Consider the following 24,680-nt stretch of genomic DNA (forward strand, 5'->3'; position numbering starts at 1 on the left):
GTTAACCTTTAAAGTACCAGAATTTTGTATTTCTTTGTCATAGGTAGCACCTCTGTTCTGGAGTCTGTTAGTTCACCTCTGAATTCTGAGCTGTCTCAGTCTGGTCTTTATTCTTGTCAGTGTTCTTGAAGTAGAACTGGAGAGCATCAGTCATGATACGACTCTGTGGTAGAGGAATAGAAAATGAGGCTGAAGAACACAGTGTAAGGCACAAGCATGCATTTCTCTTTGGTGGCTAAGTAGACGCACTCTGCTTGAGACCATTGTGATAATGGAGGTGGCACGTATCACCAATTCAGTTCTAAAAAGCATGAACACACAGTTTTGTCCTATTCCTGCTCTATCTTGTATAAGTGCTAACACTTTCAGTGAACCTATCTAGCCACAAGATTAAATATATGTTATTTGCAATGCTTAAGCCTGCAGATATATAATGTGACCACTGTTTTGTGTTGACAGTATTGCTTTCTACAGTTTCCGTATTTGAAAGGAATTGATCCTTTTAAATAAATATGGTGTATATTGTTCTTATGGGACTATTTCAGTGGTGTAAATAATAAATATCTTTTCATAAAACATTGGTTATGTGTCCTCTATTACCTTGAGTATATTTGTACCTCTTTGTTGTCACACAACAAACATGAGGTTCACTCTTGGACCTTTTAAAAAATGAATTGTGAAGCCAGGCACCAGTGGTTCCCACCTGTAAATCCTAGCTAGTCAGGAGATGGTCAGGAGGATCTCAGTTCAAGGTCAGCCTGGACAAGTTTTCAAGACTCCCATCTCAGCCAACAGCTGAGCACCATGGTTCACATCTGTCATCCTAGCCATGGAAGAAAGCAAAAATAGGCTTGCAGTCCAGGCAGGCTCAGGCTAAAAAACAAACCCTGTCAAAAAATAATGAGCAAATGGGCTGGGGGCATGGCTCAAGTGGTAGATCATTTACTTGCCTAGCAAATATGAGGCCCTGAGTTCAAACCACAGTATCACCCCTAACCACCTGAAAAGATACATGTGAGTAGGTGCTACACCTTTAATCCCAGCATCTGGGAGGCAGAGGCAAGAGGATCAGGAGTTGGAAGCCAGCCTGGACTACATAGTGAGACTCTCAAAAAAAAAAAATGTGTGTGTAGAGCACAGGATGCCAGTGGTTCATACCTGTAATCCAAGCTACTCAGGATCTGAGGATCACAGTTCAAAGCCAGCCTGGGCAGGAAAGCCCATGAGACTTACCTCCAATCAACCATCAGAAAGCTGGAAGTGGTGCTGTGGCTAAAGTGGTAGAGCACTAACCTTGAGCTGAAGAGCTTGAGGGACAGCGCCCAGGCCCAGAGTTCAAGCCCCATAACTGACCCCCCCAAAAAAAATCAGGTTTCATGGCCAATTAGGTTAAATGACTTAAGCACACCTCTTCAGAAATAGTTACAAATTCATGGGCAACAGGTTATAAAGGTAGATGTGCATTGTGTAGAAAAAGAGACTTATGTAATTAAAATGGTTGAATTAAGATGTGTTTCTTAATCATGAAGCTATATTTAAATAGGCAAAAATAGAATATTAATTTCATTGGTACATTTTCCCAGTTAATGTCCCAACATAAAAAAAGATACTTTGTAGCTGCACACTGGTGGCTCATGCCTGTAATCCTACCTCCACAGGAAACTGAAATCTAAAATCACCATTTGAAGCCAGACAGATCAGGAAAGTAAGTGAGACTCCAATTAACCACCAGAAAACTGGAAGTGGCACTGTGCAGCTTAAGTGGTAGAGCGCTAGCCTTGAGCAAAAGAGCACAGGGATAGTGCCCAGGTCCTGACCCAATAAATAAGAAGATACCTTGTTATTCCAGAGTAAGTGCAGAAGGAGTGTAACCTCTTACAGCATAAACTAAAACACTGAAAAAAATAAACTCATAGATCAAGAAAGCCGATGTTTTCCAATCAGTATTAACTAAAATACAAAGTTCAGCCAAACCCCTAGGAAACAAAGGAAGTTCCAAAAATCATTTCCAAACACTAGATGGAGCTGAAACCGAAGTTGAGTGGCCAATGTGCTGGATGTAGCTGCTCTGGGAAAGCATTCCCAGTGTCTGCTTACTGGCAACACTGGACAGGTGTGATTCATGCTACCCCAAGGTCTGGGAGTTTTAGTGTGTCTTCTGCAGGTTAATCTACCAAAGGTAGGATATCAGTTGATAAATGGACGGGATGGTCCATGGCATAACCAACAGAACGTGGCAATAGCCCATTAATTGGGATGAATACTCCGTGGAAGCCAGCTGTTACCCTGAACCTGAACACAATTAGCATCGAATTGAAGACCGCAGCTCATCATTGCCTCTGATTCAGAGGTGGTTCTGAGATCTGGTAGCCCTGCATACTTGTGTTAACATTCATGGGTTAGCAGACTTCTCGCAGTTGTTCAGTGGAATAGGGAGAGAATAAACATGATAGTAAGCCTCATTCGGGGAAAGAGAGATGGTTGACTAAAGGGAGGGGTCTGCAGCTTTGGCAGGGATAAAGAGGATTCACACAAACTTAGGCCCTGGCTTGCATTTCAAATGACAAATGCTTGTTAAGCATTGTGATACAATACTGGTCACGGGCCCACAAGTGTCCCCAAAGCATCTGTGTTGAAGGCTTGGTTCTGGAGGCCTAGAGGGATGGGGGGGGGGGGGAGCTTTTGGGAGGGCTCTGATCTTCATTCATTTATGGCTTTCTGCATAGCTTTATGGGCTGGAGGACAGAGGCCTTTGTTATACAATTGAGGTCTCTCTGCCCCCTGGCTGCCATAATGTAACAGCTTTTTTCTGCTGTGTGCCATCCTCCCCACCTCCCCCAAGAATGATGGCCTCCCTTCCCCTGACCCCCTTTCACGATGTCCTGTCTTGCCACAGACCTCAGAGCGAGGGATCTAGGCGATCCTCCACACTGCAGCCACTGAAAGTACAAGCCAAAAAATAAACAAATAAACCTTCCTTTCTCATAAGTTGTTTATCTCAGGCCTTTTTCTCCCAGTAATAGGAAGCTGACGAAGCCAAACCAGCAAGGCACAAATTGTTTTGAATTTCCACTGACGTATTTATACACCAAAAACCTCATTCATCTCAGCTGCGATCGCAGCTCAAGAGATGTCTATATAGATGTAACGTTGAGCTATTTATGGAAGGATCTAAGTTTTGGAATTGCTGTGGGATCGCTGGGGGGGGGGGCGGGGGTCTCCCTGGGAGTGCTGTGTAGTTAGAACATAAAGAGAACTTGGCATTCACAGATTGATCAAAGATTCTGACAAATTAGTATTATATTAGTACATCTTTGGGCTAAGAAAGTGTCAACTATCTTAACAATGTCTGAACTTTATGTAGAAGTAAATCTGATAACCCCTCCACACTGGGGTTTTTTGTTATGTCAACTCTTCAGAGATGCAGACACATTCAATACTCAGTGTAAAGGTATTTTCTGATGAAAACTGGACTGGAGATGTGGCTCAAGTAGTAAGGTGCCAGCTGTGAGCAAGAACCTCTGAGCAAGCTGGACACTGGTGGTTCATGCCTGTAAGTTCAAAGCCAAGGCAGGCAAGAGAATCTGTGGGATTCTTTGTTGTTGTTATTGCTGGTCGTGGGACTGTCCCTCACCTTTTTTGCTCAAGGTTAGCACTCTACCACTTGAGCCACAGGCCACTTCCTCATGGGACTCTTATCTTCAATTAACTAGTACACCAGTAACAGTGGAGCGGTGGCTCAAGTGGTAGAGCACTAGCCAAAAAAAAAAAAGCTAAGGAACAGTATGTAGGCCCTGGGTTCAAGCCCCAGTATCAGCAGGAGAGGGGGAGAGGGAGAGGGGGAGAGGGAGAGGGGGAGAGGGAGAGAGAGAGGAGAGAGAGAGAGAGAGAGAGGCCCTGAGTTCACACACAAAACTGTACTAATTGCCTTTAGGAAAAAAAAACAAAAAACAACCCAGCTGTCACCAGGTAGCCCTGACTAACTTGGAACTTGCAATCATCTGGCCTCTGCTTCTGAGTGCTGGGGTCACAGGCATGTGGTCTGTCACAGGCTTGCGTCTGTGGGTTTTTTGTTTTTGTTTTTCGTTTTTTGTTGGTTGTGGGTCTTGAACTCTGGGCCTGGGCTCTGTCCCTGCCCTCTTCAGCTCAAGGTGAGTGCTCTACCACTTGAGCCACAGTGCCACTTCTGGTTTTCAGGTGGTTCATTGGAGATGAGTCTCATGGACTTTCCTGCCCAGGCTGGCTTTGAACCGAGATTTCAGCTTCCTGAGTAGCTAGGATTACAGGTATGAGCCACCAGAGCCTGGCTGGGTTTTTTTTTTTTGTTCTGTCTTTTGTTTCATCAGGCTTTAACCGAGGGCCTGGGCACTATCCCTGAGTTTCTGTTCTCAAAGCAGTGCTCTACCACTCCATTGCCAGTGTCTTGAATGTTTAATTGGAGATAAGAGTCTCAAAGGGACTTTTCTGCCTGAGCTGGCTTCAAACCACGATCCTCAGATCGCAGCCTCCTGCATAGCTAGGATTACAAGTGTGAGCCACAGGCTCCTGGCTTGTGGGTTTTTAGAAATTGCTTACAGACATCAGAAACACAAATGTTTAGGCATGCTAAAGATCAAACAAACGTAACTTGTTGGGAATAGATAGATTATTAAAGCCAGGTAAATAATTTCTCATTGAATCCAAGCCTCCTGTACTTCTGTTTTCTGCACGTTTAATTGCTAGGACTTCTACAATCTGTGAGGAGAACTGCTGTGCTTTCCCAAATAATGCTCTGAGTGCTCCAGAGGCCTCATCAAAAACACTTAGATACAGTACCTCTTTCTGGTGGTAGGTCCTTACCCACAAGTGGCTTCAACTTTAAGCCTCCAACTTCCTCCTCCTTAAAAGAGTACTGAAAAGCAAACCACCACCACCAAAAACCTCCTCCTCCCCTTCCCATAAGCTGTTGCGAAGGTCACACGAGGCATAGGCTTATGTGAATGTCAGGTGCTAATTATATTTTCAAGTGGGACTTCAACTCAGAGCTTCTTGCTTGCTAGTTCTCCAGGACTTGAACCTCAGCCCCATTCAATGTCAGATGTTATTAGAGGTTATTTCAGAGTGTGTAGCTCTAATTGATCCCTATCACACTTTTAATTTGCTAGTATCAGGGATTCAACTCTGGGACTCATGGCTCTTGGGTAAATGCTCTACCACAAGCTTATCTCCCCACAGAAGCTCTATCTTTGTGTGTGTGTGTGTGTGTGTGTGTGTGTGTGTGTGTGTGTGTGTGTGTGTGTGTGTGTGTGTGTACTAGGGCTCGAACTCAGGGCCTGGACACTGTCCCTTAGTTTCTTCCTTCAAGGCGGGTACTCTATCACAAGCCACAGCTCCACTGCCAGCTTTCTACTGGTGAATTGGAGATCAGAGGGTCACAGCTTTTCTTACCCAGGCTGGCTTCAAATCGCAGCCTCCTGAGTAGCTAGGATTAGAGGCATATGCCTCTGTTGCCCAGCTATACTTGCCTTTAAAGTTCTTTTTAATATTTTTATGGGATTCAATGAACAGTATGGCACATTTGTCACTTGAAAAACCTGGAAGTAAAAAACCGAACTGCTTGAGGCTCTCATTATCGGTGTCCCCAGATTGTGTGTTGTGTTATTCAGCATTCCATTTCTTTTTTTTTTTTGCCGGTCACGAGGCCTGAACTCTGGGTCTGGGCGCTGTCCCTCAGCTCTTCAGCTCAAGGCTAGTGCTCTACCACTGGAGCCACAGCGCCACTTCCGGCTTTTTCTGTTTATGTGGTGCTGAGGAATCGAACCCAGGGCCTCATGCTTGCAAGGCATGCACTCTACCACTGAGCTACCTTCCCAGCCCTCAACATTCCATTTCTGCACTTCTTTGCTGAATGTTTTTCCTCTATAGGACACCTCTGTTTCTCTATTAATACTATTTCTCCTTTTTTCTCCAAACTGTCAGGTTTAACCACCTTTGCTTCTTTTTCACAGTGTGTGCTGTCTATTTGCCTCCTAATAAACTACCATTGTAGTTTATTAAAACACAACAAGAAAATCCAGTGTTGCTGGTACTGAGTACGATCATTTTTTAAAAATGCACAAAAAAACCTAAAAATAAAAAAAAAATGCACGAATATACCAACTTACGTTAAAGAATAACTCCTTTGAGGAAATATAAAATTTTCCTAAAAACAAAAAAACAGTCTAAAGGATCGTGAAAACGCTCCATAAATCAGCATAAAAATATATCAGAAAAATGAGTATGATGCTACTATAGAGGTCATTAATAACACCACTAACACAATATGCTAATAGAAAACGACGCGATCACTCATCATCTTCCTTTGAAAAGGATTTATTGTTTACAATAACCACGCCATGCACCCCTTCCCTGGAAACCGATAAATCATGAGCTGTGCCTAGAGTACGGAGCAGCTCCCTGTAGCCTCTGCTCTGTCTGGCCTCTAGCTAGCCTTCCCACCCCCCATTAGGGATGCCCCCCGCTGCTATGTCCCCAAGTACATGTTCGAATGCAGGAGCCCACTTCTCTAGGCGTCGCCACCAGGTCTTTTGAGGGCAACTATGTCAAACTCATCATTTGTGTCAGTCTATACAAGAAAGGGAGGGGGCGCTCGTTGCCCGGGGCTGCAGGCTCTCGGGGCTGCTGGATGTCGGGTGATGGTGGCACCCTCTGCTCTAGGGTGGGGTTGTCCACCACAGAGGGGCCAGACACCCCCGCTTCTCCTTGCTCAGGCTCCAAGTTGTCTTCAGGTTGCTCCTCCTCAAAGCCTTGCTGCTCCTCCACAACCGTCTTCTCGGGGCCCGGCAGGTCTGCGGGCGTCTCTGCAGCAGGGGTGAGGGCTGCGGCCGGCCTCGTGTCCCCGGCCTCTGTGCCCTGCCCTGTCAGGCGCAGCAGCAGCTCCTGCAGCTCCTTCTTCTTCTCCCTCTTCTCCTGTGACAGCCGGCGGATGCTCTCGTCCTTCTCGCGCTGCAGCTCACCCAGGACGGCCATCTGCTGTTCACAGGATGCCATCTCCTCCTCCACGGCGCTGATGCGTTCTGACAGCAGGCTGCAGTGATGGTGGAGGTCATCCACTTGACTCTGGTCGTCCACCTGTCCAGGCATGTCATAGGTGAAGCAGATCTTCAGCCGCTTCTTGGGTTCCTGGGTATCCTGCTCTCTCTCCCCAGACAAGCCATGGTTCCAGATCTTGGGATAGAGGGCCTGGTGCTCCAGCTTTCTCTGGCACTGGGCTGCCAGATGGGCCAGGCCCTCGCAGCAGGCCTGCTGCTCCTGCAGCTCGCGGCTGAGCTGCGCCTTCTTAGATTCAGCAACAGATAGTGCTGCACAGTAAAAATCCCACATGGTATGTGGGTTGTCCACGTCCTCTGGGACGGTCACAGCAGGGGAAGCCGCCTCCTCCCCCTTGTCTTCCCCTCTGCTCACTCCTTCACCTTCTCTAGAGAGAGCCAGGAGGCTCAGCTGGGCCCGCAGCTGTGCATTCTCCTGTCTTGTGGCTTCCAGGCACGTCAGTGCCTCCTGGAACTTTGGAGGCACCGTCCGGTCCTCCAATGTGCTCTGCACCTGCTTCTGCTGCAGCTGCTCCAACAGCTGGGTCTGTTTCTGCAGATGCTGCTGCAGGGCCTCCTTCTCCGCGCTCAGCTGCTGATGGGTGGCCAGGTGCTGCTCACAGGTGGCTCTGAGCTGCTGCAGCTGGGCCAGGGACCGATCCTGCAGCTCCTGGGCCTCTTGGCGCTTGAACTCAGCCATCTCCTTCCATTCTTTGAACATCTCCTCCTGCTGCTCCAGCTTCTCCTGAAGATGTTTCTTCTCCTGCTGCTCGGTGTGCAGGAGTCCGGCGAGCGAGTCCTTCTCAGCGCTCAGCCTCTGCCAGGCGTCCTGCAGCTGGGCCAGCTGCTCCTTCAGCTCGCGGTTGCACACCAGCGTGCGTCTCTTGGTCTCCTGCTCCTTCTCCATGGTCTCCAGGATCTTGCGCCGGTCCTCGGCATGCTGATCCCATTCTTCTGCTTTCTTCTCCAGTAGCCATAGCCGCTGCTGCTGCTCCAGGCTCTGGACGCGGAAGCTCTGGTTCTCCTCCACCTGGAGGAGAAGTTGCTCCTCCAGGGTCTTGAGCTCCTTCTGCAACTGCAGGGCCTGAGCCTGCAGCTGCTGCTCAGCCTGAGATGGCCCCGCAGGGCGCTGCAGCTCTGCCAGCTGCACTCTCAGCTCCACCAGCTCCCCCTCCAGCTCCAACACCTGCCTGGCCCCTTGCTCTTTCTCCTCTCTCAGCCTGCCCACCTCCTCCAAGAGCTGCTGGGCCTTCTCCTTCCCCATAGAGCTCTCCACCCTCAGGTCCTCCTCCAGAGAGTCTCTCTCCAGCTTGAAGGTGGTGGCCAGCTCTCTCATGCTCTTGAGTTGTCTTTCCAACTCTGCGCGCTCCACCAGCGCCCGCTGGCACTTGTTGATTTGGATCTTCATATTGGCCTTCTGCGTCAGGAGCGCGTCCAGCCTGTCGCGCAGCTCGGTGTTCTCGTCCTCCAGGTCTTCACAGCTTCTGCTCTTCTGCTGGAGCTGCAGCGTCACGCGGTTCAGCGCTTTCGTGAGCTCGAGGTTGTTGAGCTCCGTCTCACTCTGCGTGGTGGAGACAGCAGACAGCTTCGTCTCCAGCTCTTCCACGCGCTGCTGCGCGGCCTGCAGGCGGCTGGTGAGCCCCTCCCGCTCCAGGGCCGCTTCTTCGGCCCCCTGCTGCAGGTGGGCCAGGGCGGCCTGCAGATCTAACTTTTCCTCCACCCACCTCTGTGCCGACAGCTGGTGCTGCTGCAGCTCTGCTCGCAGGGCCTCGTGGGCACAGGCCAGCGTCTCCAGCTCCTTCCCCTGCCGATCCTGGAGGGCTTCCTTCTCCTGCTTTAGTTGGATCTCACTGCAGAGCCGCAGGAATTTGGCGGAGTCCAGGGCCAGCTCCGGGTGTTGGTCGTGTCCATCCATGTCCTTGGTGTGACTAGGACCGGTGACACTCTTGCCCACGGCCGCTCCGCCCATGCCCAAAGGCCAGGGAGGCTGGGGGTCAGCGTGGTCTCTGGTCGGACCCTCGGTTGGATGACCGTCCCCAGTGGTGTTCGTCTTGGGGTTCCCTCCCTTTTTGGTCTTCTTCCTTTTCTTGGATTCTCCAGGTCCGTCCGGACCCTTCCTCTGCTGGTATTTCTGCAGTAGTTTCTTTCCTGCTGCTACCTTTTCTCGTCTGGTTTGTTCGGACATGCCAGCGCTGGGACGGGGAAGATGTGGGGGCCACATTCCCAGGCTGTCTGCAATCCCCTCTACTCTCCGATCACCTCCTCTACTCTCCAATCACCTCCTCTACTCTCCAATCAATCACCTCCAACTACGTCTCCTTCCTATGTGTCGCCAAAACTACCTCGATTCGCCGAAGCACCACTAGCACCTCCACCTCCCTCGACTGCTCCTAGCGGTGTGAGCCGAGAGAGGAGAACGCCAGGGCTTCTAGGCTGCATGGAATGTGGGCGTGGCCTCCATTCTGATCTCCCATTGGTCAGAGAGAAACACGAAAGCTAGGGGGCGTGGCCAGGCGATTGTGATCCAGGCAGGATGGGTGGAGTCACATCGAGAGCTGCTCCTGTAGCCCCTCCCCCATGCCCCCTGACCAGTTTGGTTGGGGGGAGGGTGGGACCTGCTTTAGCTGGATAGGTGTATAACTTTCCAAGTCACCCTTCCTGGCTTCCATCACACAACTATGGTCACCAGAGTTTCCACCAGATTTCCAGCTGCCCTTCAGGAAGTGGTACCAAGAAACACAGCTATCTGCCCACATCCAATGTCTTCCAGTCTTCATGCAGAGTTAGTCCTATTGTTCTGATCATATTGGCTGATCAGGGAGGTTCATCATGTCTGAGGAAGGGTGTACCTGCCTGTGTGCATTGTGTGTATGTAATAGGTACACAAGTGTGTGCACAGGTGAGTCCTTGCATGACACCTGCGTAGTGTGTGTGCTGTGAATAAAACAGGTCATGTGTGGGAGTCAAGATGGTGTAGGGTGTGAATCTACCCGGCAAATCCCTGGGCCTTGCTACCACATCCCCAGTCTGAGTTCGCTTCTCCTATACTTCTCCCCTGTGCTGTGCATTCCGGGAATCCTATACTTTGTCTTTTTGAAGGCAATTCCCAAACACAGAAATGTATTGCACAGACTTAAAATTTTAAACATTATTTGTATAAAGGAACAAATTTGTAAAAATCATTTGAACACAGTAAACATTTATGAAAAGTGAGACCTTTGTGGTTTTTATACAATGATCCTATTAAATCACTTCAGGACCCCTCTCCCTTCCCTTATTTTATATTCTTCTTTTGGTAAAGAGACAAGGTTGTTTTCTGCTCATCAGTCAGCAGTAATAAAACACAGTTGCTGAGTTGGCTAAGGACATTCTGAATTCTGACCTCTTCAATACAATAACGTTTTTGCATGACTAAGTCTGTACAATTTGTTCCAAAACATTACCCTGATCCATACCTGGCTTGTCATCTTAAGCCTTGTCTTCTTGGTTTGTGGACAGGATCTTGTACAATGTTATCATTGCAGGTTGGATAAAAATACAAATGACCACTCCAGAGATGTAGTCTGAAAAATGACAGCTGGCCAGATCTTGGGGTTCCTGTGACAGTTGTGCATCAGATCTGTGGAGACAAGGAACATCAATACATCTGCAAACTTTACAGCTAAGATCAGAACCGTTTCCTCCAAAGTTTATCAAGGTTGCTTGTCCTTTACTGTGTACTTGTGGTATTAAAACTTTGAGACAAATTAAATTTGGCAAAGGTTAATTGACCCTAAAGAGCAATTAGCCAATGAAGCAGCCCTCAGAACCAGCAGAATTTCAAAGACTATTCTACTACTTGGGCAGGAAACTTTTAAACACAGAAAATGGTGGTGAGGAACAAAAAAAAACCAAAAAAACAGCAGCTGATTGTTTCCAAATGATGTTTGCCTTAAATGGGCATGGTCTGATGGGTTGGTAGTTTGTGATTGGCTGGAGCTAATTGGTACTGCTATTGGCTGAGATACACTTCTTTGGTTATTGCTATTGGCTGAGACTCAGTTCTTCCACTATTGCTATTGGCTGAGACTCAGCACTTAGAGTGCTGCTATTGGCTACGATTCAGCCTTTTGCTAGAGGAGTATGCTGCATGTTGTAGTTCCTTCTGTAGGGATTCAAAGTACAGAGGTGGCATCCAGCTAAACTTAGTTTAATTAAACAGCTGGTGGATATCAGCTTTAGAACCACAGTGGACCAGAAATTTTTGTCACTTGTACTACACTCCAAGTACCTCCCCTCTTTACTACATCTCCTAAGACCTGTCTTCATGTTTTTAAACACATGGCTAAAGATGACAGAAAAGCCAGAAGAAGGAATTTAAATAATATATGACACAAACATTTTTCAATACTTTGGGACCTATTAGCACTACCAGAAGTCGAAGGTGTGTGACAAAGAGGCATTTTCCTTTTTTTCTGATACCCCTATTTTAAATGTTCAAAAAATCAAGTGAAATAGAATGTTACATGTACAATACCAGATACAATTCAGATGTGCAACCAACTCCAAAATTACTTAAATGAATACATATTTTAAATTTACTACTACTACTATTATTGCTGTTGTTGTTGTTGTTGTTTTACTGATTCTGGGGCTTGGGCTCAGGGCCTGAACACTGCCCCTGAACTTTGTGCTCAAGGCTGGTGCTCTACCATTTGAGCCAGGATTTGTCATTTTGTTTGTATTCCAGCATTCAGAGAAGAGTGTAACAGTAGGTTTTCAGTAAATGGCTGTTGAATGGATGCCTGATTAGTTAGGAGAAATAGATAAGGGGTGGGGGCAGCCGGACAAGAGAAGCTCATTAGTACAAATGTGTGTTTTTATCCAACACGACTCATGTTTTTCCTCTTTTGAGAAGAGCAGTTTTGTTTTCAAGAACTCACATAGAATAACATTAGGCTAAGGATTTCTGGACTGCCTTGGGATTTGTTTTAATGAATAGATGGAAATTGTATCTAATTAGCATTATTTTTTAATGTGCACATGGGCACATCTAAATTGTATAAAAGCAGTTCTCTTGAATAATTTAAACAACCCTTTCTCCTGCAAGACAATTGGCACACTGGTCCCTCAGAGATTTAGTGGGAGCTGGAATCATGGGATTTAAAGGCAAAAATGAATGAGGTTTCCCTGCTCAGAAACAAGCAGGCTTAAGAATCCCTGGGGCTAGCCCAGGGCTGGAGGCTCTCACCTGTCATCCTAGCTACTCAGGAGGCTGAGATCTGAGGATCGAGGTTCAAAGCCAGCCTGAGCAGGAAAGTCCGTGAGACTCTTATCTCCAATAAACCACCAGAAAACCAGTAGTGGTAGAGTGCTTGCCTTGAGCTGAAGAGCTGAGGGACAGCCCCCAGGCCCAGAGTTCAGGCCCCATTACTGACAAAAACAAAGGAATCCCTGGAGACACAACATGTCATTCTCTGATAACGTTTTAAAAAAAATCCAGGAAGGTTTATTCAGAAAGAATACAGGAATAATAAAAAAATCATTCTGTTTTCATAATAGAATTCTAATGAATAGGCCTCGAAAGCAGATGGAAATAGGGAATCATCCCTTTCCCTCCAGACCAGTTCCCTAAGAGGCAGCAAAGCTGTGCTCTCATTCGAAGCCCTGCGTGGGTCTACCATTGCTGCTACAGCAAGCCAGCACATATCAGATGCTCATACCAGTGCCCGTGTGAGAAGGTTCTCGAGGTCAGTTCTGATGATGATCAGGTCTCCAGCTGGGCTTGGACCCCTTCTCTGCTTAGGGTCTCCTGAGGCAGGATTGCATTTCTATCTGGAGTCTCGGGGAGAGTCTTTTTCCGCATTCTTCCTTGGGGTGGGAGTGGGGGGAGGGCAGAATTCAGTTCCTTGCCATTGTAGGTCTGAGGTCCTCATTTCTATGACACTAGATGTGTCCAGCCCCAGAGTGTCGCACACTTCTGCGTCCCAGGTCTCTGACCTTCCCCTCTGCTGCGTCTCCTGGGATTGATTACATTGGTTCCACCTGGATAATCCAGAAAAATCTCATCCTATCCACAGGTGCTGGGGCTCAGGGCACGGCATCACGGAGACAGGGTTGTCTACTACAGATGTCCTGCTTCCCATCTTGGTTTCATGTCCTTCCTTTGCGCTCCAGTGATTTGAACTCAGGTCTCCATGAGTCCAGCCTGGGTATGGCCCCAGGAGTCACTTAGCGTCCATGGTAGCTTCATTATGCCCGTCTGCTGCTTGGGAGGAGGAAGCTTCTGGAGCAGCGTGACCCCCCCTGTAATTTACCTGCTCCAACCTTCCCCAGTCTCCTCCACACCCCAGATCCCCTCCCCTCCCCATTCTCCAGTCAATTCCTTTGGTAAGCGGCCAGGGGCCAGTGCCAGGTGGGCTGAGGCAAAGAGAGGTGGAGGAGAGACTTTCTGTGTGGAGCTCAGGGAGCAGCTGCTGAGACCTGTGTCTGCGTGGAATGCGGGCGGGTGGTCTGCAGCACGCCCCTCACCCCTCGCCCGCCCACCGAGCCCAGGCCTGCGTGAAGGTAAATGCACACTGCCTGCCGGGGGGTGGGGGGGCGCTCTCTGCAGCTCGACTGCTGATTTCATTCATGTTATTTTATGATGCTTGTATTTATTTCTATTTTGCCTTTCATGAGCTTGAACGAGGAAATTCGTTTCCTTGGGATAACATGACCCTCTGGACAAAGTCTTGTCCAAATACGTTTCGCTTGTAAGCGCTGCCCTAGAAGAAGGTCTATGCTGGAATGAAATAGAGATGATTAAAGTCTGATTTATAGGTAAGGTGAATTGGTCACTTGGGGCCAAATTAGTAAGACGGTGACAGAAAATGAAATAACTTCTCTCAGGAGCTGGAAACTCTTGGCCGGGGGAGAAGGTGGTGCACCTACTTTTATCTGAGCCAGGCTATTTTCGTTTTTTTGTTTTTTGGCTGTGGGTGCTAGTACTGAGGCCTGAACTCAGGGCCTGGGTGCTAGCCTTCAGCGTTTGTGCTCAACGCTGACACACTACCACTTGAATCAAAGCTTCACTTCTGGCTTTCTGGTGGTTAATGGGAGATCAGAGTCTCACAGACTTTTCCTGCTTGGGCTGGCTTTGAACCACCACCCTCAGATCTCAGCTTGCTGAGCAATAGGATTACAGGGGTGAGCCACAGGCGCCCGGATTTGCCTGTCTATCCCTTAAACTGAAATTGCCATCTCCTCTTTTCTATTGAGTCTTTCCAAAGGACTCCAGGTCTCATGGAAGCCCGTCCTTCATTCTCACCTAGAGCTGTCGAATATTGGGAGCATGGCAGCATTTGAAAGCATTGAAGCTAACTCTTTAGCCATCTTTTACAAATAGCACTAAGAATCAGTGCCACGTGGGGGAGGGAACACCAGGAATTGACTGAATTCCCCAAGGACCAAGAATCAAGACATGTCCAGACACACAACAAACCCTCAGGAAATACTGGAGCCAAGGGTGAGGAGCTGCAGTGTCTATTCTGGAAGGTTAGAATTGTATTTCATGAGGTTGGGGGAGCCACAAAGTCCCTCCCAGGGTAGAAGATGAAAGTAGTAAGGGCCCCGAGCCCCTAAAGAGGACACAATGCCATCTGCTGACTTTATGGAGTCCCTGCTAGCTGTCATGCTACAGGGGACATGTCTCTGAGCTCAGCAAGACACGTGGAGGTAGAAATACTAGCAAGAGCAACACACACAAAATGGTTCCGCAACATTGGAGATGAAATTGCTTCAAGAGGGGCGGTTCTTTAATTCTGGGGGGGGGGGGGGGCGAGAAACATTGTACTCTTGTAGAGTAGACTTGGAAACAGAACCCTGAAGTCAGCTGAGAAAGCCCACCACACGATTGCAAAAGAAGAGTCTTTATTAGTTTGATTCTTGGCATGCAAAAATAAATAAGCAAATAAATAAATAAACAATCCCAAAGCAAATGCAGTCACTTTGTGGAAAACGCATTCATTCCTCAGACGTCTAAGTCGCGTCTGCAGAGAGTGATGATCTTCTCTGGTTGCGCCTGCACATGGGGTTCATGCACACTGACGTACGAATGCTTCCAGATCATTTTACCCGCATCTGCACACATTTATGTGTGGCTGTTAAGAAGATACCTGCAGTTCTGACAGTTTTATGTGCTCAGCCATAACTACTCCATGCTTTCCTCTTGAATTCTAAGAGCTTTTAAAATCTTAATTTAATTAAAAAAAATCTTCTAGTCATCTATGATCTCTCTGCTCTCTCTTCTTGCCTTACAAAGAGGTGAGGGTAGGGAAAGGCTGAGGTCCAAATTCAGGGTCAACTATTTCTTTTCTTTCCTTTTTTTTAAGGGTCTGTTTTATTTGTTTGCTTTGAGGGTAATTCAGGGCTTTGAGTTCAGCTGGCTTGTTATAAAACTGGAGCTCTACCACATGAGCCATACCTTCTACCCCCCTTTCTTAGGTCTTTTGAAATTCAGGATTCAGCCATCACAAATATATGGCAGTTCTGTCATCAAAGTATCCAGTGTGCACTCAGCCTTGTGGGTAAAACCAACAATGCCAGTAACACTTAAGTTCACATTTTTGTGTAAGGCCACCCCATCCCTAAGGATATCAGGCCATGAAAACAACTACATCATAAAATGTTAAATAAGGAATAAATTAATAAATACATAAATTAGTTAAATATTTAAATAACATAAGATCAGTGGCCACAACAGCTCTGAAAAAAAAAAAATAAAACCTCTCTATTTAAAAAAAGAAATCAGTTCCTGGGTCAGTGGGTGTTTACAGTACAGATGAAAAACTATATCAATGATAGCATTATGGTCCTAAAACTGGTCTTGAAAAAGGAAACCAGATAGAAAATTGCTTTTTTTTTTGCATCTCTTCAGTCATATGTGTGTGTGTGTGTGTGTGTGTGTGTGTGTGTGTGTGTGTGCAATATCTTCCATTTTTTCCCTCTGAAGGTGCAGCCTGGGGATTAGAATTGGAACCTGAAAAGAATATTAAAAGTCCATGTGTTGTTAGGCATCAAAGCAGTTCACAACTGCATGCAAGTTCCTTCACGCGCACACACACACCCTTTCCCACTCCACCTCCATTCTTAGCCCTCCACCTTGGACTACGGGATGTGCAGATCTGGGCTGGGCTTCTCAGGAGCTGCTTACCTAAGCGCAAGATACAGAGGCCCACTCGCTCCATGATGAGCTGTAGTAGCGGTCCTGGGCTTGCACCTGGACCTGGGCATCCTTGGAGCAGGAGACTCTAGCTGAGGTTTTGTCAGTGGAGATTGTCTGCAAATGAGAGGGGACTCTGTGACAGGAGCACACTGGCGCCACCTCCTGGCAGAAGCTCGAAACACAGCGGTGTCGGGCCTCCCACAGCTACCTGGCTTCAGGCCCTCCAGGACCTGTTCCCCTAGATTTATCTATCCAGCAATCAATCCCAGGCCTTGATCCTGTCAGGTACAGACTTCCCTCCAAATCCTGGCTCTGCTCACTTACTGGCTGTGAGACTTCAGGTTCTCCGTGTCCTTTCTCATGTATCAGTAGGTGTACCAACCACGCCTGCCTCCCAGCATTGCAAATGTTCACGGTAGTCATTACATAGAAGCACTCTTAGCAAGTGTTAGCGCCGAGAAAGCACTCCGTATTTTTACCTGTGTGTGTGTGTGTGTGTGTGTGTGTGTGTGTGTGTGTGTGTGTGTGTTGGCCCCAGGAGCCTGACTCATGCTCATAAAATTTAGTGCAAGGACTCATGGTCCACCCTACTAGAGCCAGAGGCATGGTTAGGTGGAAGGGCTTGTGTTTGTAGGCTTGAGTCTGTGCCCTGGTCCTGTCGCTACCTAGCTGGGTGAGCATGGGCAGGATATCAACCTCTCTGAACTTTTGACTGTCTTCATTTATGAAAAGGTGATCACAATGCTGGCTGCCTTCAGAGGGTTCCTTTTGTAGCTTCAGTGAGTGATACGTGGAAAGCCTTACACACATCCAGGCACATGGAAGTTATTATCATCCTCTCTCTGTCTCTGTCTTTTTCTCTGTCTCTGTCTTTTTCTCTGTCTGTCTGTCTGTCTGTCTGTCTGTCTGTCTGTCTGTCTGTCTCTCTCTCTCTCTCTCTCGTGCGCACGCACAAGCATGTGCTGTGCCAGTCCTGGGTCTTGAACTAAAGGCGTAGGCATTGCCCATGAGGTTCTTTTATTAATTTGCTTGAGGCTAGCACTCTACCACTTGAGCCACAGATCCACTTCCAGCTTTTCAATGGTTCATTGGAGATAAGACTCTCACGGACTTTCTGGGCTGGCTTTGAACCATGATCCTCAGGTCTCAGCCTCCTACCTCATAGCTAGGAGCTACCAGCGCCCCCCGGTCTGTCTTCTCTTTACTGGGGCCTGCATCACCCTCAGCACAGAACACACCGCACCTGCATCCCGGCTTACCTTCTCTTTTCCATTCTTCGTGTCCTGGACCCGAACTGAGAATTTCAGGGAGAAGTAGGAGTGGGGGGTGCTCCAGGAATCGGGGTACTCCCAGCTGACCTCCACCTGCTGAGAGCTCTTCAGCGGCTTCAGCTGCAGGTTCTTGGGTGGATCAGGTTTAACTGTGGGAAGGAACCAACACATCGTTGACCTGGGTAGTAGGAAGGGAAAAGCGTAGCAAAGCACCTGCTTTCAGGGTAGGTGGGAACAGAGCTGAGATCTGGGGGACACGAAGATAACAGTATGGATGTCATCATCTGGGGGTGCAGAATAAACAAATGCACGTTAACCCTTGACCCCGGAGCCCTGGGGCTTTGGGGAGATGGGACCCATGGTGTCTTTCCTTAGGAAGCACACCTCCATCCTCACCCCACCCATCCCAAACTCACTGATGTCTCTGATGAAGAAGCTGGCGGTGTAGTTTTCGTACTTAAATCTGTGCACCACCTCCAGCACCAGCTCCACGGGCAGCCTCTCCTCGGCGGTGGGGCAGGCACTGGCCTCCTGGCAGTCAACCCAGTACTTGGGGAACTCTCTGTTCTTCACTTTGCCCTTCTCTGCAGAGAGGGTCGCCACCCCACACGTCACTTGGCGAGGGTCGGAGGGGCTGAAAAACACACGCAGGACCGCTCACAAGGGAGTTTACACAGGTGACCAGATCTTTGCCGTGCTACATTCCTTCTCCCGTGAGCATTTTTATCTTCCAGTTGGAAAAATCCCAGCAGGGGTGGCTCACGCCTGTCATCCTAGCTACTCAGGAGGCTGAGATCTGAGGATTGTGGTTCAAAGCCACCCCGGGCAGGAAAATCCATGAGACTCTCACCTCCAAGGAACCACCAGAAAACCAGAAGTGGTGCTGTGGTTCAAGTGGGAGAGCACCCACCTTGAGCTGAAGAGCTGAGGGATGGCGCCCAGGCTCAGAGGTCAAGCTCCACAATCGACAAAAATAAATTAAAAAGAAAGAAAGGAGATTGTTTCCCCTTTCTTGTGAATTTTTATAAGGCCATTGCTGGTTTGCCCTGCTTCTCCTCCACAGGATACAAGTTACATGGAATGCTGGGAAACCAGCAAAGCTGACTCACCCTCTGCTGCTCTTGAGGGTGAACTTCAGGCTGGTGGTGACGTCTGTCAGCCACCAGCAAGTGAAACGTCCAGAATAATTCCTCGCCTCGCATTTTAGAAAAGTCTTGTTCTTGGGTTCTGGATTTGGAAAGAAGAAAGCAAAAATCCACATCCACCCATGAAGTAGCACACAGATGCCTTGCTTCCACTGGGAGTGTCCAAACAGACGGTTGCTTTTTTTCAGAGGGCGCCGCTGGACACCCCCGATGCTCAGGGAGAAGTATGGCTTTCCAAAACCATCGCCCAGTACTCGGAGACCCTCTATCCACATTGGTTAAAGTGTTAAAACCAACGTTATTGGAAGTCTAACCGCCAGTGGCATCTCTGTTGCTTAAAGACAACTTTGGGACAAGCATTCAGGCCAACGCTCACCAGGAGAGAGTTGGCTGATACCCCAAGGGTTTCAGGAAAGCAAAAAATAATTTTAAAGGGAGGTCCTGGATAATTTCAGAAAGGGATTTGTGGTTCATGCAGTAACTACTCTAACCATGTCTTGCATTTTCACTTTCCTTCCTTCCTTCCTTCCTTCCTTCCCTCCTTCCTTCCTTCCTTCCTTCCCTCCTTCCTTCCTTCCTTCCTTCCTTCCTTCCTTCCTTCCTCTTTCTTCCTTTTTCTCTCTCTTTCTCTCTCTCTTTCATTCCAGTCCTGGGACTTGAACTCACAGTCTGGACACTATCCCTGAGCGTTTTTTTTTTTTTTTTCTTTTCTCCAGACTAGCACCCTGCCCTTTAGCTACAGCTCCACTTCTGGCTTCTTTTTTTTTTTTTTTTTTGCTGGTTTATTAGAGGTAAGAGTCTCACTGACTTTCCTGCCAGGGCTGGCTTTGAACCACATGTGAACCCCGCGTGTACCATGTGTGTACCCTAGGTGAACCATCCATGTGTATGTTCGATGATGGGAAAGCTATGACCCCAAGGGAATGGAATTACCTTTTTTTGGTTGTTTGTTTTGTTTTTGTTTTTGGCTGGTCATGGGGCCTGAACTCTGGGCCTGGGCACTGTCCCTCACCTCTTCAACTCAAGGCTAGCGCTCTACCACTCGAGCCATACCACCACTTCTGGCTTTTTCTGCTTATGTGGTGCTGAGGAATTGAACCCAGGGCCTCATGCATGCAAGGCAAGTGCTCTACCACTGAGCCACCTTCCCAGCCTCCTGGAATTACCTTTTTGGTCCTTTAAAATATCAGTGGACCAGATTCCATTCTCCTTTTTGTGAAGCAGCAGCGTGGAGTGGCCCAAAACCTCACTTCCTTTGTGGCAGGTGTAGTGCCCAGTGCTTCGAAACTCTTTGACTTGGACGGTGAGGCTCTTGCCCGTGCCCACAACCTCATCTGACCTCTTCCAGGTGATGCCATCTTCTTCCTCAGTGTCACAAGTGAGGACCACCGTCTCTCCAGGGACATCCAGGTACCAGTCCGACTCTACAACGTAGACTGGGGAGCACAGGGTTGGAGGACAGAATGGTGAGCGCCAGGAACCTTACTGACTGCGCGTGAATCTCACCCGGGGCTCCTCCCTGGCTCAAGGTCTTAGAACAGAGAAGCCCCGCGTTTTACAACTACCACTGAGTCATTTGCCCACGGGGCTGCCTTCAATAATTAGCCTTCAGGAGAAGGCACCGGGGGAAGACCTGGATGCACAGCCATAAGTAAGTAAAGAAATAAATAAAATGACAAGATTGTAAGATTCCCTGTGCAAGGTCTGGGAGACAGAACTTTCCAGCACAGTTTTCAGATTTGGAGGGATAAGGCAGGCTATCTTATGTAGCAGTGTTTAGATCAATGCCAATGTTTAGTGGTTCAGCAAGCGGTAAGGTGTGGAAAAGGATGTCTAGGACTGAGATCCTGCTTCCTCTGGGGGATTAGGGGAGTTAGAGCGAGGTTTAGGAAGCCTAAGTCTGCGTATGTGCAGTTACAGCAGCAGGATCTAGGCTGTAGGTCTGTCTGTGAGGAATGAACGGTAAAGGATGTTCGTTATTTCTGTGATTCATAGACCAGAGCCAACCAACTGAATCAAAACACTCTCTTAATTTTTTTTTCCTCCATGGGGCTGGGAAGGTGGCTGAGTGGTAGAGTGCTTGCCTAGCATGCATGAAGTCCTGGGTTTGATTCCTCAGTACCACATACACAGAAAAAGCCAGAAGTGGTGCTGTGGTGGTGTGCTAGCCTTGAGCAAAAGAAGCTCAGGGACAGTCAAGCCCAGGACTAGCAAAAAACAAAAACCTTTTTTTCCTCCATAGGCCAGGCATTATGACTCACACCTAGAATCCTAGCTACTCAGGGGGACTGAGAGCTGAAGATGGTGGTTCAAAGCCATCCCAGACAGGAAAGTCTGTGAGAACTCTCTGTCCAATAAACCAGCAAAAGGCAAAAAGTACAGGCATGGCTTAAGTAGTAGTGCACCAGCCTTGAATGAAAAAGCCAAGTAAGAACATGAAGCTCTGGGTTCAATCCCAGGACAAAAAAAAAAAAAAAAATCCCAATGGGGATTTAAGGAACTAGCTCCTTCTGCATGAAACAAACCAATGGAGATTAGTTTTTAAAGTTATCTTGCCCAATACCACCATAATCATCGTCACTCGCCGGAATTTCTGTGGTTTAGCAAGAAGTAACGAAGGGGTTAAACAGGCAGGGCCTGAGGTTCCTGAGCACACTAAAAAATAAAGCACTAAATTAAAAAAGAAAGAATTCCAAGGTGGAGAGCATCTGCAAGGGAGCATCTAAAAAGTCTCAGATGTTTGCAGGGTTAGGGAGGGGGATGGCTGGGCTGTTGAATTCCTGAAGGTCTGAGGAGGGAAAGAGCAATCTCAGGTGTCTTTCACTCAACTATTTCAGTATCATTTTCTCCTGACCATTAAAAAGGTCATTTCTGAGCCACGTGTTGGTGGCTCACACCTGTAATCCTAGGGAGCTGAGATTTGAGAATTGTGCCTCAAAGCCAAGGAGGAAAGTCTGTGATACTCTTATCTGCAATTAACCAGCAGAAAACTAGAAGTGGCACTGTGGCTCAAAGTGGTCTAGCGCTAGCCTTGAACAAAAAGCAAGCTCAGGGACAGTGCCCGGGCCCCTACATTCAAGCTCTTTGACTGACAAAAGAAAAAAAAAAGATTATTTCTAATTATTAGTTAATCATTTCATCTTTAAATTTGTGCCTCTTTTTTTCCTCTTGCTTAGCTCCCTAAAATACAGGAAACATCTGTCTCACGTCCTTGTAATATCTTAGAACACTTAAGCCTCTGTTCCACCCTTCCCGGGTATGTAACACTAGGACAAGTTACCTAATCTCCTGAGTCTTGACTTTCCGTATTTCAGGTACAACTGACACTCAAGTCATTGCAAATTTATTTAAGTCTGAAATTAGAAGGATAGAGACCCCATATTCTACTAATATCTGTTCTGTTAGTCTACTAATAATTGTCATTATTCACTGGGAAAATAAATAGTCCAGAAACATTAAACAACCTAAATACTAGTACTAGCTAACATTTACTTTTACTTTACTGTGATTTGAGTATTCTTATTCTTATTCTTTTTTGTATGTGCCAGTCAAAGGGCTTGAACTTAGGGCCTGAATGCTGCCCCTGAGCTTTTGTGCTCAAGGCTAGCTAGCATTCTCCCTTGAGTGACACCTCCACTTCCAGCTTATTTTAATTTTAATTTATTATTATTATTATTATGGTGTTTAATTGGAGGTAAGAGTCTCACAGGCTTTCCTGCCTGGGCTGGCTTTGAACCATGATCTTCGGATCTTAGCTTCCTAAGTAGTTAGGATTACAGGTGTGAGCCAGGGGCACCTGGCTTGTTCTGAGTATTCTAATGCATTCTTCTGTATTCATTAACACAATTAATAACCCGCTTTTGAAGTCCTAGTTTCAGTAGAGGAAACCGAGGCTCAGAGGTGACCAAGCTCAAGGTTATAGAACTGGTAACTAGCAGAAGCAGGACTTGAACCCAAGTCAGCAGAATCTCAATCCTGTGCTTTCTTCTAGCTGCTCATCACCAGCCCGGGGTGTGGCAGCGGGGAAGAGGCCCTGCTCAATTCCTACGCTTCACAACATGAATCCCACGAAGGACTGGTTTTTGGCATTACTGGCAAAGACTCTTCTCCCAACACCATCCACAAATGGCGCCTTTTCTAGCATCCAATGGGAAAAGTAACCAATGGAGCTGCCCTGGGAGAAGGAGATGCCATCCGCATCTTCCCAGAGTGATGGCTCTCACGACAAGACCCCGAGGCAGCCTCCCCCACTTCAGCCAGCTTCCCAAACACGGGCGCTCCGTGCCCTGCCTTCACCCCTGGACCTCCCCAGAGGAAACGACGAGACCAATTACCATCTTTCTCCAGTTCCCACAGGGCCAGGAGAGGAGATGCCAGCAAAACCAGGGAAAACCAGGAGAAGGCCAGCTGCTGGTGACACATCTGTAATGAGGGGAGAAATGGGGGCGGGGGAGAGGGGGAAGCAAAGGAAAAGGAGAGAGAGAGGAAAAAGAAGAAAAAAGAGGAGGGGAGGAAGGAAGGAAGGAAGGAAGAAGGAAGGAAGGAAAGAAGGAAGGAGAAAAAGGAGGAGGGAAGAGAAGAAAAGGAGGAGAGAGAAGAAGAAAAAAGAGAAGAAAAAGGAAGACAAGAAAGGAAGGAAGGATTCAAAAGAGGAGAAGGAGGAGAGGAAGAGGAGGTAAAAGAAAAGAGAAAATGTTATAATCATTCAGTTAGTGTTATCCACATTCTATCCACATTTTTGTCTTGCCTTCCTCCTGTCCTCTCTGTCAGGCAAGCATGAAATGCTTCTATTTTAATTAATTAATTAATTAATTGGTTATTCGTAGGGATTGAACTCTGGGCCTGGCCTGTCCCTCAGCTCTTCAGCTCAGGCTAGTGCTCTACCACTTGAATCACAGTGCCACCTCTGGTGGTTTATTGGAGATAAAAGTCTCACAGACTTTCCTGCCCAGTCTGGCTTTGAACCGTGATCCTCAGATCTCAGCCTGGTGAGCAGCTAGGATTACAGGCCTGAGCCACTGGCGCCTGGCTATTTTGTTTTCTTTTCGAGATAAGAAACATAAAACTTGGACTGGGAAGGTGGCTCAGTGGTAGAGTGCTTGCCTAGCATGCATGAGGCCCTGGGTTTCATTCTTCAGTACCACAGAAATAGAAAAAGCCAGAAGTGGCACTGTGGCAAGTGGTAGAGTGCTAGCCTTGAGTTAAAGAAGCTCAGGGACAGTGCCCAGGCCCTGAGTTCAAGCCCCAGGACTGGCACAAAAAAAAGAAAAGGAGAAAGAAACATAAACTTTGATCTCCACTAAGCAACTACATATTTGGTGTTTGCTATATAGGATACAAATACTTAAAGAGCACTGAGCTCAGAGCCGAGTGAAATCAAGGTCTCCCATTCTGCTTTCTAGGAAATGAGTTCATTCAACAACTATTTACTAAGTTGGTGGTATGGCAAATGCTTCTTCTCTAGCTAGGGAGATAAGCCATACACCAGACACTATGCGTGGTGCTAGATAAACTACCATAGGGTGCTGGGCGTGTCCTAGGGATGAGGGTGGGGCGGGGGGGGGGGGGAGACTTGGGTTAGGCATGTAAAGGTAACACTGAGGTAAACATTCAAGCTCTGCCCACAACCTAGAGAGTCTTAGTGTTGCTTAGATTCCTCTCGTATAACAGTAGCCCAGTCGTTTTCAAAGTTGAGCAGACATCTCAAGAACAATCTAGAAGCCATGCTAAAAAACAACAGCAACAACAAGCTGCTGAATCTTACCCTCAGCATGTCTGATTCAATACTTGTCAATGTAAGGCTGAGACTATCTGGAGCTTATGGAACCTTCTGTCTATATATATATATATAAAAAAAAATCTCACTTGGCTCCTAAATGCAGTTGAGATGATTATTGTCTAATATCCTAAAATTCCTGTTCTATCTTAGACATCAGCACTAGCTACCGATCAGGATTCCTGCTACCAAAGTCTAAACCTTGGGGAGACAAAGACTTAAATACATCCGGGGATG

At 47.4% G+C, this 24,680-nt stretch overlaps 2 protein-coding genes across 2 annotated transcripts; both read right to left on the bottom strand.

Moving 5' to 3' along the window:
* Nucleotides 1-6,576: 6,576 nt before the first annotated feature.
* Nucleotides 6,577-9,252, bottom strand: LOC122125031 (golgin subfamily A member 2-like). Its single transcript, XM_042699596.1, has one exon. It carries the CDS (start codon nt 9,250-9,252, stop codon nt 6,577-6,579), a length of 2,676 nt encoding a protein of 891 aa, XP_042555530.1.
* A 6,755-nt stretch (nt 9,253-16,007) lies between these two features.
* Il12b (interleukin 12B) lies at nt 16,008-23,089 on the bottom strand. The gene is made up of 7 exons (XM_042699600.1): nt 23,002-23,089; nt 19,834-20,103; nt 18,632-18,749; nt 17,939-18,156; nt 17,511-17,671; nt 16,240-16,365; nt 16,008-16,065 (listed from the first exon to the last, which is right to left on the bottom strand). The coding sequence occupies exons 1-6, from the start codon at nt 23,087-23,089 to the stop codon at nt 16,240-16,242; spliced, it is 981 nt and encodes a 326-aa protein (XP_042555534.1). The 3' UTR covers nt 16,008-16,065.
* Between the last annotated feature and the right edge of the window lie 1,591 nt (nt 23,090-24,680).

Source organism: Dipodomys spectabilis, unplaced genomic scaffold (assembly GCF_019054845.1).
Source record: "Dipodomys spectabilis isolate Male_0828 unplaced genomic scaffold, ASM1905484v1 ptg000258l, whole genome shotgun sequence".
Lineage (NCBI taxonomy): Eukaryota > Metazoa > Chordata > Mammalia > Rodentia > Heteromyidae > Dipodomys > Dipodomys spectabilis.

Bases quoted from the DNA above. Each gene is read 5' to 3' on its own strand.
- Il12b (XM_042699600.1), bottom strand. From the start codon at position 23,089: ATGTGTCACCAGCAGCTGGCCTTCTCCTGGTTTTCCCTGGTTTTGCTG. The intron at 20,104-23,001 runs GTAATTGGTCTC...TGTGCTCCCCAG, and splicing joins GTGGGAACTGGAGAAAGATG to TCTACGTTGTAGAGTCGGAC. The intron at 16,366-17,510 runs GTAAGCCGGGAT...TCTCATTTGCAG, and splicing joins CGAAGAATGGAAAAGAGAAG to ACAATCTCCACTGACAAAAC.
- LOC122125031 (XM_042699596.1), bottom strand. From the start codon at position 9,252: ATGTCCGAACAAACCAGACGAGAAAAGGTAGCAGCAGGAAAGAAACTA.